The 13,950-nt window shown below is 44.2% G+C and overlaps 3 protein-coding genes across 3 annotated transcripts; all 3 read right to left on the reverse strand.

Moving 5' to 3' along the window:
• Positions 1–2,308: 2,308 nt before the first annotated feature.
• cldn8.1 (claudin 8.1) lies at positions 2,309–4,945 on the reverse strand. The gene has a single exon (XM_076282304.1). It carries the CDS (start codon positions 4,429–4,431, stop codon positions 3,565–3,567), a length of 867 nt encoding a protein of 288 aa, XP_076138419.1. The 5' UTR covers positions 4,432–4,945; the 3' UTR covers positions 2,309–3,564.
• Positions 4,946–7,605: 2,660 nt separating this feature from the next.
• cldn8.2 (claudin 8.2) lies at positions 7,606–9,276 on the reverse strand. Its single transcript, XM_076282306.1, has one exon. It carries the CDS (start codon positions 9,164–9,166, stop codon positions 8,237–8,239), a length of 930 nt encoding a protein of 309 aa, XP_076138421.1. The 5' UTR covers positions 9,167–9,276; the 3' UTR covers positions 7,606–8,236.
• Positions 9,277–9,401: 125 nt separating this feature from the next.
• On the reverse strand, positions 9,402–11,828 carry LOC143121743 (claudin-4-like). The gene has a single exon (XM_076282308.1). The coding sequence runs from the start codon at positions 11,464–11,466 to the stop codon at positions 10,786–10,788; it is 681 nt and encodes a 226-aa protein (XP_076138423.1). The 5' UTR covers positions 11,467–11,828; the 3' UTR covers positions 9,402–10,785.
• Positions 11,829–13,950: the final 2,122 nt, after the last annotated feature.

Below are 13,950 nucleotides of genomic sequence, written 5' to 3' on the forward strand. Positions count from 1 at the left end.
GTAACAATATAGCAGCAGCATAAGGAGTCTGACGCCCGTCAGGTGACAGCAAAGTTTAGAGCCTTATTACTTTTAACAGGGCAAAGCCCACTGGTAGAGTCACACAGGCGTCAATGTCAAAATTTGGAAAATTGTTTTATCTCTCGAGCTTCAAATCCAATGATGTGAATGTCGTTGCCAGTGGGTGTTGGCCTTAAGAGTCTGAATTTGTGTGTGTTTGAACAATAAACACACACAAAGTCAACAGAGCAAAATAATTTCCCAGATGTAGCACTCTCTGTCACCACTAGGGAGAGGTAGAGACTGATATAAAAATGTTCAAGCTGGTAGTTTCTTACACCCCTTCTACCATTATTTTGTCAGTGGTGGCATTTGTAAATGTGGATATAAAATAACTATACAAACTTAATTACATACACATAAGAGGACACTTGACTGTAATTTAGTAGTGTGAACGCTGAACAGTGTAGTCTTGAATGCCTCCACAGTCTTGTCACTGACACACACACAGTACAATTAGAGCACAAAGAGTTCTGTCTCGCATACCCACCTTCATTAGCGGGCAATTAGGGCTGGGATAAACGATTATTTTTTAAACGATTAATCTAGCGATTATTTTTTCGATGCATCGATTAATCTAACGATTCATTTTTTCAGTCCGATTCGATTTCGATTCGATTCGATTATCGATTATCTCCCCATTAATTCACTATAATAGCAACTTATACATGTTTATTTACATATCTGAATGAAAAAACATGAATTTTTTAACATTGCAATATTTGTTTATTGCTCTTAAGATTCCAAAATAAGACTACGCCTATACAAGTGCAAAGTAATGCATTCTTAGTCAGAGGTAGCATTCAATAAAGTTCAGTAGTGTATGTCAATTAATTGAGTGCCTGTCATTTTAAGACGTTCGTGTGGGAATCCTTGTAATTAACATTAACACAGTTAAAAGGCTGCTGATGTGTGGATGCAATTCATAACGTAGTCAGTTCAAATAACGGTTCGTAGGGCCTATACTTCTCCTTTGGACAAGCACTCTTGGAAAACACTTTTCCATTTACATCGGGATTTTGCAAACATTCCAAGTCAATAAAATGAGCCCTGCATGATACAAGCAGCTGCAAGTAAGCATGCTAAACTTGACATCCAAACAGTATTCTAACGTTAGCTTTGAGATACTGCTTGATTGCATACTGTAACTTAACTTAGTTTAGTCTCCTCAATGTACTATGTTGTGATAAGATCTTAGCAGAGTTTAGAGTTTACTTTAACTTTTAATGCAGCAGTTTTGAACAAATTTGCACAGCATGGTCACGATGCTAAGCGGATTTAATAGCAATTTAGCCCACTGTTCTATGCAGTGCTTTTATGTGGCAACAACAATCGTGAATATTTTGTTAAATGCACATGGAGAGGAGCAGCGGGCTCGTTACGAGAGAGAGCGGGCGGGGCGAGGAAAGGCTACAACATAGAGCAATGTGTTCTATCAATGTGTGGTGGCCGGTTTTTAATTTCGTGGTGCCCAGCCACAGATTAGTCAACGTATGGACGTATGGAACGTATGGAAAACACTGAAGGTGTAAAATTAAAAATATTTAGCAACACAGCACACGTTATGCTTGACAAATCAACGCTCATATTTTGCGTCGACGTATTTTTTGCGTCGACGTCATCGATTACGTCGACGCGTTGTCCCAGCCCTACGGGCAATACTGTACTATCTCACATCTAATCATCACTGCATGCAAGTTGCTTTAAACTCAGGACAATAAGATGCCTGTGGTTGTTTGACATGCCAACTGTTCTTCGGAGCTCGGGGTAAAGCTGTGAGCTTGCTTTTGTATTTCAGGAACAAGTCAGTCATATAGAGTAAGATAATGTTCCACATGTCCTCAAATTCGCATCCCTGAGCAATATAGCAGCAGCATAAGGATCACTTATAAGGATCACTCTCTGTCACCACTAGGGAGAGGTAGAGTTCCTTAGCAAAGGCATTTTTCCTGATTGAATTGTTACATTTATTATGACAGTTCTGATGGAGGGTCATCATACTGAGATAACATTGTCTTTGAATTGCATCCAATCCAATATAAAATGTAAACAAGATAAACGCTGTCAGGGTTTGTTGATACTTCAAGAGTACAACTGACACCTGATTGTTTGTTATTGGCTAGCACACTTGTAAGATACAGTTTATTTCTGTTGAGAGGTGGAAAGTCAAACTTGTTGTTTCTCATCACAGCTAAATAGATAATGACATGATAATTAAGTGATAATTACAAAGTCATAAACAGCTTGATAAGTCAAATCATGTGTGAAACTTTATTTTACACCAAGTTATACATTAATCCACTGAGTTACAAACTTTTGGGAGTGTTAAACTATTTTTAAGTCAGTCTTCCTGCAGTGTCACTGATAGTAATCTTTAAACAAATAGCTATGTGAATGGAAGTGGCCTTCGCCTGTTTGATCGCTAAACTGTCACTAACTCAGATTTTATTCTTACATACACAACCTGTTATTTTGTTAGACCCTTAGTCAGCCTGTGTGCCTTTCTTTTTACCTAAATGGTCAAACTACTCATACCAATGCTTTTGTCCCTATTATGGCCAGTCCTTAGTTAAGTAACCACTGACTAGGATGTTGCCCCAGGCAAGCCCTGTTGTTGTAGTCACAGACCATAACATGCTGCGTTTCTACAAGGAAGTGCTAGATAAATGTCTCCTGCTGTAGACAACAACTCTTTTGAAGACATTAATTAATTGACACCCACGTCCCACATTATAAAACATATCAACTGAGGCAATACATCAACATTAAAAATGTGTAACACCCTCATTTACTTTGCTGTAGAACAGCACTCCACATGTAATCCAGGCTTGTCCTCAACAGATACTGAGGCCGTAAAACACACAGATCACCATGACACTCATGTAAACAACACTCAAGACAAAGAGAAGGAAAACAAAGACTTGCCATGTCACCACATTCTCCCCGCATGCTATGCTAACAAATATAATTTTTATTAAATCACTAACAAAATGTTGTTAATGTTTTTGAACAAAGTGTCAATTTGAATGTAAATGTTTTAATGCAAAGAATGTAAATAACTGAAACTGCAAGAAAGTATACTGTACTCTGTATATTCAATGCCATAACAAATATCAGTGGCTTTTTGCACACTTGTGAACAAAATGAAGGTCATCATTCAGGAATTTCTGTCAACTGTGTGCATTAAGAGGCAGTTGATTATCAACTTACCAAAAATAATGTTAGATTTTCTCTTGGAATTCTATACCTACCAATAATTGCTGATGTTTTTTTGTAAGCAGAGAATCAGGTTATGACACAATTCCCAATCCTTCTTTCATCATCTGTGTCTATAGTGTTGAAATGTAAAAGTAAATCATGTAGAATACAAAATCTCTTCCACAGTCATAAAAGTCATTACTTCCTTATTTAAGTTGAAATGTGGGACAAAGAACAGATCCAGTCCGGAGGCAGCTATGGCTCCATGCTCCAGGTCTGCTGAGGTCTGTGGCTGGTGCTGGACATCTACAGATAGGCCACTTTGCTGTGGATTGACGGGTGCCTGAAGGGCTGCAGGGACGGCTGCCTGGACGGCGGCATGGACTGGGGCAGGGACGGCGGCAGGGACTGCGGGATGGAATGCTGGAAGGAGGGCTGTCTGGAGGGCTGTACGGAGTACTGCACGGAGGGGTGCTGGGATGGGTAGCTGTACATGGTCTGGGGCCTGGCCACGGGTGCGGACAGCAGAGGCTGAGGCGTGTAGGACACGTAGGGCGTGTACGGGGCCTTGCGGTACGGCTTCCGTGGGTCGTCGTAGTCGTCGTCGCGGGGAATGCTGCAGCAGACGAACACGCAGCCGCCGGCGAACAGGAAGGCGGCGGACACCCAGCCGATGTAGAGCGCCTCGCCGAGCTCGCGGCGCTGCGCGTCGATCAGCAGCGGGTTGTAGAAGTCGCGGATGATGACGTGGCCCGTCCAGGAGACGGGGACGATGCAGCAGATGCACGCGCCGATCACCATGCAGCCGGCGATGATGAGCACCATGCGCTTGGCGCTGTCGTTGTCGCGGATGCAGCCTGTGCACTGCATGCCCACGATGCTGACCAGGAAGCCCAGGCCGCCCAGCGCCACCGCGCAGCACATCAGCCCTCGGGCCGCCTGGAGGTCCGGCGGCAGGGCCAGCAGCGAGTCGTACACCTTGCACTGCATGCGGATGTCCGCCTGCCGGAAGCAGTTCATCCACAAGCCCTCGTAGCGCGTCTCCATGACGATGATGTTCTCGCCAATAAAGGCCGTCACACGCCACTGCGGCATGCCCGTACTGGCCGCACAGCCGATGAGGCCGATGAGCGTCAGGCACAGGGCCGCCACCTCCAGCGCCGCGTTGGGCATCCTCTCACTCTGCTTCTCCTTTGGTCCTTCAGCTCCTCTATCTCCCTCTCTTACTCACAGTGTTCTCAACAGTCTGTCCTGGGAAAAGCTCAACAGCCCTGAGCTCTGTTGTCCTGCCTTTGGTGTGAGACTCAGAGACTAAACATCTACGCCAGGTCTTTCTTATTCTCCTCTCCTAGTTCCAGTGTGTACTCATCTGAATGTTGGAGGCAGGTGGTCCTTATTCCTCTCTTCTCTGTCTGGCTCTGGTTTGTTGATCCTTTGGGTGGTTGTTGGCCTGTGTGTGTGTATGGTCTATGTGGTGGCTGTTGGAAACTGCGCACTGTGTCTGAGGCAGTGAGGCAGCGACTTCCCTGTGGAGAGGTTTTGCATCCCTGTGGAGGGGTAGACTGACACATATACACCTGCTCCCGAAGCCTCCTCCTTTTTCCTTAGGCTCAGGCTCAGATCAGCAATGGGGAATAAATGGAAGGGGAGGGATCTGTGGTCTGTTGCTATGAAATTGAATCCCCTTGGACCTCTCTCATTCTCTCTCTCTCTCTGCCCTCTCTCTCTGTCTCTCACTCTCTTTCTCTGCCCACTCTTTGTAGACCAATCCTGGGAGCTGAGCTAAGCCACATCATTGTTTATTCAGAAGTCTCCATTTTCTCTCACACGTTACCTGTTGGGAGGGTCCACCACCACTGAAATGAAAGATAAAGCAAACAGAGAGAGAATATAGATGCCAGCACTGTTGAAGCAAAACAACCAATCCATGGGAGAACTGGTATGTTCACACTTTGGCCAGCATGTAAATGTAAATGTAAATCAGGTTTAGGCCAAGTATACTTGCATATACAAGGAATTTGGTCTCTGCATTTATCCCATCTGTGAATTAGTGAACACACAGAGCACACGGTGAACACACAGTGAAGTGAAGCACACAATAACCCGGAGCAGTGAGCTGCCTTGCTACAACGGCGCTTGGGGAGCAGTGAGGGTTAGGTGCCTTGCTCAAGGGCACTTCAGCCGTGGATGTGGGCATGGGAAAGCAGTGGTCAACCACTTCCCCCGGCCACATTTATCCTGGTCGGGGATCGAACCGGCAACCCTTCAGTTCCAAGCCCGAAGCCCTGACCAGTATAGGCCACGGCTGCCCGACTATGATTTCAAGGGTCTTAAACTAACTAAATGATCAAGGGGTCAAATGAAAGAATGTGATAAAAGAACCCACAGATTTACACTGGGATAAAAGAATACATGATTTTATTCCACTGCTTGGTTGAATGTCCCATTGTCCTACGTAATTTAGAACGACCATTAACCGTATGTTATCTGCACACCTATGAAGTAGATCCATTTTTTTGGCCGTATCACACTTGTATATTAATTCGCCGAACTCGTTGTGAAGTTTAAATGAACTGTCACGTTGCATCCGAGCTGTAAAATGCAGACGTTCAGAACATTGCAACATTGTAGCATATGACGGAGGTGGCTTTTAGCTAGATGGATGACAGCAGGCTAAGTAAAATAGCGATGTTTCAAAGCTAAAGTTCATCAGAATCTTGGGATACGCCCGCTTGACAACGGGAGAGATAGAACTAACGACTGGCCTTTGGCCTTAACCGGTGTTATCATTTCTGAGAAAAACCAACACAAAGTCTGATAGGTGGGTTTATTTGGATAACCTACGGTGATATCCATGTCCCATGTCAGTAAATATTTTCATGCAGGTAGTGTGTGGTATATGGACAGGATAATACCCAGAATATCTGTCTTTATGGTTAACAAACAATATTTTGCTAAATGTGTCAGTAATTGCATGAAGACAGAGCAAACATTTTTGGTGAAAGTAAACCAGTCTGCAACACATTGCACTATGTACAGGGCCTCCAAGAAATTTACCAATAGAACTGGCTACAGTAGTTGTCCAGCTCTGAACATCACGCAAGAAACTTTTTACCAATAATATTTCTAATGTTTTCACACTGGTGCATTCATAGTAGAGAGAGAGCACATGATGATGCCAATTCTTTGTATGTCTGGAACATGTGAAGAAATTGACAATAAAGCTGACTTTGACTTTGACTTTGACTTTGACTTTGATGGGCAGGGATACAAGGTGGAAAGGAGCAAAGAGGAAATAAGGACATATCCTGTTTAAATTAGCCATAGCTTAGTCTAGGGTGTAGTTGTTTTGGATTGAATACTGTTTACATGATCATATTGAACCATGGTAATCTGGCCGCACATAGGCCAAAGGGGCAAAATTAGAAGAAAGTAGAGCAAACATGTAAATTTTGCACGACCAAGTTTTAAAATTAAAAAAAGAAAACAAATTGGCCACAATATCTGGACTTATTTTTACTATAACAACGCATAGACTTTTGTTCATATCATCATAGTTATGGTTGTAATTTATTAATCTCTAATCAATGTCATTAGATATAATAATATGAAAAGGGGACGAACATGGCTATATAATACTATTAGACACTGATTTAAAAAGAGAACATATAAACAGCCATTCATCTCTACCTGTTGAGTCTATGGCTACAGCCTTGAGGTGCATGATAATAACTTAAGAACTAAGAAACAGGATTCTGGTGGTGTCCTTCTTCCTTTTCTAAAGGAATATACTACTCCAGCTATTATTAGTACTCAATGCATTAGAAAAAGGCCCATCGCCATGTTTGTAACAACACAGTTTTGTTTTATTGTGTATATCGAGGAATACAACACTCAGTTGATTCTTGGAATCTATTAAGAACTGAATTGTTTTGTCTTTGTCTTTATCTTTCTATTACTTCTGTGGTGTACTGCCCACATTTCTCACCAGTATAATACACACAAATGTGTTTCAAACCTTTGCACTTAGTAACTAAGCAGCTTGTAACATAATTAGCCTTTGTTATATGTATTATGCTTTGTCATACCATGAAATAATTTGTCACACCAAGCTATGTTTGTCATCTGCCCCAGTGTACATGGACAAACTTCCTGAAGCAGGTGTGACTACCGGTTGGGCCATTTCTTGTACCTTTCCAGTGACAATGCTCAAGCGATGGCCTTGTTTTCACCCACAGAGTATGACAACAAAATGGCCACAAACAGGTAAAACCGGTTCAGCCTGTGATTAGGTGAGGGGGTGCATCAGCCTCAGGTATGTCTCACATCATCACACTGCAACGCTCATGTTTTCAAGTCTGTTCATTTTATGTTGATTTGACATCCACTTGGACCAGTGCATTATATACAATGTAGTAATAAATGCAAAACGTACAATCCAAACTATATACAGTAAGACACAAAATAGGTCACAATTATCACACAGTGCATCAGGTCCTCATGGCGAAGGAGGGGTAGTCAGAGTAAACAAAGGTTTACTTCAGGAACTTTTAGCAGCCACTCAACATAACATAATTACTCCAAACACCGCCATGTCATAAATCACACACTCACACAGTTAATTGACTTAAAGAAAGCCTAAGTGACTATACGACCCTTCAGCAGACATTCTCAGCAACAGAATTACTAAGAAAGCCTAAGTGATGAAAAATACAGGAAACAACAAAGCTCAGATTAGGACAATGATTAGAAAATGTAACGCTGACTGTCTCACTGAGACATGTTAAATTACTAGACATGAAAAGCAAAACTGGAAAACTGGGTCTCTCAACCAAGTCCAATGCTTGTTTTTATGTCATTTCTTTGCTGCTTTTACTGCAGCCTGGCCTTATTGCATTGAAGCATAAGGAGCCACTGTCGCTCATCAGACACCCTGTTACAGTCACACTCCACACAGTCACAGTCTATCACGCTCCACTCAGGTGTACTGCACCGGAGTGTACACCATTGATCCGGGCGGAGGAGCGGCGTAGTTAGGCTGGGGAGCACCGTAGTTAGGCTGGTAGTATCCGGGCGGCTGGTAGGAGTATGGTTGGTAGGTGTACGGCTGGTAGTTGCCATACGCGGAGCCAGCCCTGTAGATCACCTGGCTGGGGTCCTCCTCTTCGTTGGAGCGGGGCGCGTGGCGGCACAGGAGAATGACGCCGGCCGAGAAGAGGAGCGCCGAGGTCACCCAGCCGATGTAGAGCGCCTCGCCGAGCTCGCGGCGCTGCGCGTCGATCAGCAGCGGGTTGTAGAAGTCCTGGATGATGACGTGGCCCGTCCAGGAGACGGGGATGATGGTGGTGATGCAGCCCATGAGGTACAGGCAGCCACCGGTCACCAGCACGATGTGCTTGGTGCGCGGACGCGAGTCCACCAGCTTGGTGCAGCGGAGGCCGACGGCTGACACGACGAAGGCGAACGTGGACAGCGCCACCGAGGCGCACATGAGGCCCCTGGCCGCCTGGAGGTCTGGCGGGAGGAACAGCAGGGAGTCGTACACCTTGCACTGCATGCGGATGTTGGCCTGCCGGTAGCAGTTCATCCACAGGCCCTCCCAGCGGGTCTCCATGACGATGATGTTCTCCTGGATGAAGGCGGTCACCTTCCACATGGGCAGGCCCGTGACGGCCGCCACGCCGATCAGGCCTATGAAGCCGATGACCAGCGCCACCACGTCGCAGCACAGCGCGTCCTGGCGCTTCTTCTTCTCCATCGCCAGCTGCTGCTCGTAGATCGTCTCGCCCTCCGCCTTGGCAGCCTTCTCATCGTACGCGCCCGTGTAGGCACTGCCTCCATATGACTTCCCATACGAGCGGTCCATGTAGGACTTGTCCACGTAGGACCCAGGGGCTGAGTAAGCCATGATGGCTGGGATTTATGGGGACAGACCAGCCAAGATCAGTGGGGAAGAGTGTCCAGTCTCTGCCGTCCTCTGATTGCCTCTCTCTCTCTCTACGTGTCTCTCTGCAGCTTGAGTCAAAATGAGCGCGGAGGAATGGGTCAAGGGTTTTTACACCCCAAGAAAATATGTTAATGATGCAATGCCATCAGACTGGTTTGGTTGCCTTCCACGCATCTGATTAACCCAAGACAGAGAAACTGGTGATACTGGCTCTCTTTAAAAAAAACAGAGGTAAAAACTGTTGTTGTCACTGGTGTGTCTTAGGGAATATCGGAAGCCAGATGTGTCTTCAAAGTTAATTAATCATCCTTATTGTAAAAGTTAACCTGTTCTTCATTGAATTGCATACATGTAAATTATAAACAATATACAAAATTGATACGGCAACATAATCCAGAATGGTTCTCAAGTAAGGGGAAGTAAAATATACTTCCAGTTTCCCATCAGTGAAAGAAACTGCCCTAAATACTTTCCCACATAGCAAACGCTCAAATTCAGCTTATACTGTTGTGCTCTTCTATCTCTATTCTATACCATTCAAATGACTGTTTCATGTGTACAAATTACAGTAAAGTTAACCTAAACTTGCAGCATCTTTTAACAGTAAACAAAATGCATCACATGAAACTCTTTAGTAATGACAGTTAAGTACAGTATCTGTTAATGGCGACCTATCAACACTGTTTTGTCTCTCATCTCCCCCACGTGCCAACACATGACACTGTGGGCCTGCTTCTCCTCTCATTCTTGCCTGGGTGAGAGCGGCTGGCATGTCTTTATCTGTCTGTCTCTAGTGTAAAAGGATCCTGGGCCAAGTGTAAATGAGAGACATCTGAGACACTCTGGGGGCTGAAAAAACAAGCAGGCCTTATCAGATAGCTGTGCTTCTATTATGTTATGTCATGCTGGCTGGAGTGATGCCACCTAGTTTGTGGTATGTTTGTGTGTGTGTGTGTGTGTGTGTGTGTGTGTGAAAGAGAGTTGAGGTCATAGGGATGTGTGGGGGTAGGAGATTATCTTTGCATGCCACAGACAGAAACAGATAACAGTTTCAGTTGCTGTATTTTCATCATACATTTTTTGTAGTGCAGAATGAAAAATATTTTCATTACATCTAATGAAAGAGAAAACATTTTACTACCAAACAAATTGATTATAACTGCATCCCATATCTGGCCAAGTGAAGTGCTAAATTGTTCTTTCTCTTCCTCTTACTAAGTCATTGCAGTGATTATAACAGTCATTTGTAACTTGCCACAAAATGACAGTGCCCTTTTATTGGTTAAAGTAAGTCTTTATGATCTATTACACGGTTCCACATGTAACATGTTTATTCAATAGCAATAAAAGACAATTCAATTCAGACATTTCTGTGTTGTTTTCAACAAATATTGTGTAACAACTAAAAAAAGGAAACAACACAAATTGTGTTGTCCCTATCTGGACACAGAGATGTGTTAAAAACAATGCAAGCTGTGTTGTTTTCAACAAGTTCGTTTTAAGAGTGTGTAAATGTTAGAACTTTAAAAATAAGAATAGTGATAGTTTACTATTTCTTCCATTCTGTCCCTCCTGACTGTTCAAACATATTGGCTCTCGCGGTAGAGGCTTGACGCTTGCCTCTCTGGTTTCACCACCACCTCATCCTCATCCTCCGTTGCCGGAGCGTGGGCGTACTCATTGTCCTCTTTCCTGCTGCGGGGGGCGTAGCGGGCGAGCAGCAGGGCGCCGGCCACCAGCAGCGTCGCGGCCGACACCCAGCCCACGTACAGCGCCTGTCCCAGCTCCCTCTTCTGCGACTCCAGCACCTGCTGGTCGTAGAAGTCCCGAATGATGGTGTGAGCGGTCCAGCTGACGGGCACGAGCGTAGCCAAGCAGGACAGCAGGTAGAGGCAGCCTCCCACGGCCAGTGTGATGTTTTTACCCCGCTGGTCGTCGCGGCAGCAGTTGGTGCAGCGCAGGGCGAAGGCGGAAACGAGCAGGGCGATGCAGGCGAGGACGAGGGCGGTGCACATGAGGCCGCGGGCCGCCTGGATGTCCGAATTGAGGATGAGCAGCGAGTCGTAGACCTTGCACTGCATCTGGATGTCGGCGTGCCGGTAGCACGCCATCCACAGGGCCTCCCACATCGTCTCCATGACGATGATGTTGGAGCCGATGAAGGCTGTGACCCGCCACATGGGCAGACCAGTGCTGGTGGCCACGCCGACCAGGCCGAGGATGCCGAACACCAAGGCCAGTATCTCCAGCTTGCCCCTCATGGTGGTCCAACACACTCCAGGGTGCACAAATAAATCTCAGATGATCTCAGACATCAGATTTGATGAGATGTGTAGACTCATGTATTCCCAATCATGCAGCCATTGATGAGATGTGTAGACTCATGTATTCCCAATCATGCAGCCATTCCCCAGAAAACAGTGGTGCGGCTGAAATGGCAAGACTTCTCTCAGCGGCTGAAACGGCAAGACTTCTCTCAGCTGCTTCACCTTACTGTCTTTAACTCACATCTGATGGTACAAGATAGATGGTACAGGTACAAGAGGAGTGGTTGCAATGCCACCATCGTATCTTTTTTCATCTATCAAGGCCTTTGACAGACAGAAAAACAGCTTCACCATTCCGACTACGGAAACTTCAACATGTGGTTTCGGTATGGCTCAGGGCACAATATCTCATACCATGAGCTTCACATAATCTGCCCATCTACCATATCTTCAGCGTGTAGTTTCAGCAATACATGTTGACTGACATGGTTTTTTTTTTGTGCCACTCATACTAGTATTATTCACCTTATTATTGTATGTGGATTTGCGCTCTGCATCCCAAAGCACCATGCCACTTCAACTTGACATCTGTCACTCTAGCCTTCTGGACTGTCATCCAGCTATGTCTTGAGTGGTGTGCCCTCTTTTTTATCTGCTGTATCAAATGTGATCCTGTGTGGGATACTGTATTATACATACAGAAATGAGAGACCAGCAAACACCAGCAAATATATCATCATCAACAACAACCAACCATTGCCATTTCCTCACAAATAAGTTAATCTGAAAAGAAATGTTGCTCTCCACACTAACATTACACATGCAGATACCTTAATTGCTGCAAGAATATATTAAACAAAACACTAGAGTGAATTAGGGCAGAGCGTATGTTCTAGTGTGTCCACTCCTCACTGACCCACAACGGAGCTTTGCCTTACTGCACCACTGCCTCAGCTGTCCTTCCCAGCTGTCCCCTCATCACTGGTCCAGTGTCACAGAGCGGCGACAATGACCGCTCCTGTAACATGTATTTACCACTACACCCACAAATCCACACTAATAATAATAATAATAATAATAATGATTATGTTACATATTAAACTGAAAGTTTATTTAGTAGAGCCAGAGGGCAAAAGGCAAGCGAGCAAAACATTCAGTAACTTGAATAATGATGAGTCTTCTTTATAGTCATTACGGTTGTCCTTATCTCATGATGTGAACTTTTAAAACTTTATTTTCAATGTATGCAGGTAGATCCTATTATAATTAAACCTCTCAGATATACATTATGCATGTCTCTTGTTATTTTATCTTTTTTTGTCAGCTTGTTTACAAGTTCCATTTTCCTTATACCTCTTGTTTAAGTCAACAGTAGGCATGTGGGCCACATAGTGCATAGTCACAGCAGGATATTCATAGCCAGGCTGCCAGAACTCTTCCTGTTCTTTGAATCTTTGTGCATTTGAATAATGGAAAATGTGAGGTCAGCTGATAGAACTACAACTAGCATTCCGGCCTGGGGTTTTACTGCCCTTCTGCCCAGGAAGAGAACAACCAGCAGACACAAACAGAAACCCAAAAACCTGTCGGACAGGTTGGGTGGATCTCTGTGTGGCTCCAATACTAGCACAACTTTGCTCTAAATGTCAGAGACAGAGTGTGTGCATGACAGAGTCATTTTATCTCATACGTGAGACTTCACCCTACAGCATGATTGTCAGTAATGCAGGGTGTTACCTCTGGGTTTTCTGTCTGTTTGCAAGTAGATAATACAACTTTGAAACATTGTAAGATGAAGGAGTACAGGGAGTAAAGCCAGACAACATATATTCAATCTGTCCATCTTCTGACAGAACAGGCCGCTCTCTGCAATATACTGCACTACTCCTGACCATCAGAGGTACTGCATATAAAAGAAAGACATGGAATGTACAAATGTGTCAGTCAAAATGTAATGTAATGTATCTTACTGTAAAGTCAAATTCACATCTGATTTGCAGATTAAAACGTGAAAACGCTCTCCAAAACAAAGGTGAAGGAGTTGACATCCATCACTCAGATGTACAGGGCAGTGACTTGCCTAATGCAGACCCCAGCGTTGCCCAGTGCAATATTTTAAAATATAAGTGCAAAAGGTGCATGGTTTTGCAAAATAGCTTTTGTATGTGCTTCACATTGATTAAATAAATGCTTCACATTGATTAAATAAATGATCCAAAGAACCAGAAGACTAATTCCAGATCATTTTCAATCATTTAAAAATAAATAGATAGATAGATAGATAAATATAAAAATAAAAATGTGCAGGTCTGGTATCACCCAGCGCAAACAACAGCAATACTGATCAAAATTCTTCCTCTGTCTGTCCAGTTTGTATACCTCAAAAACCTCTATTGATAATACATCTTGGTCATGGGCCGAGCCATACTATTTCCACCAATCAACAGTAGTTTCAGGAACATAGAGGCAATGAGTGTA

This window comes from Alosa pseudoharengus, unplaced genomic scaffold (genome assembly GCF_046254945.1).
Source record: "Alosa pseudoharengus isolate Yale_2024_CS ecotype anadromous, Long Island Sound unplaced genomic scaffold, YU_APseudo_1.1 YU_APseudo_1.1_scf_13, whole genome shotgun sequence".
Classification (NCBI taxonomy): domain Eukaryota; kingdom Metazoa; phylum Chordata; class Actinopteri; order Clupeiformes; family Clupeidae; genus Alosa; species Alosa pseudoharengus.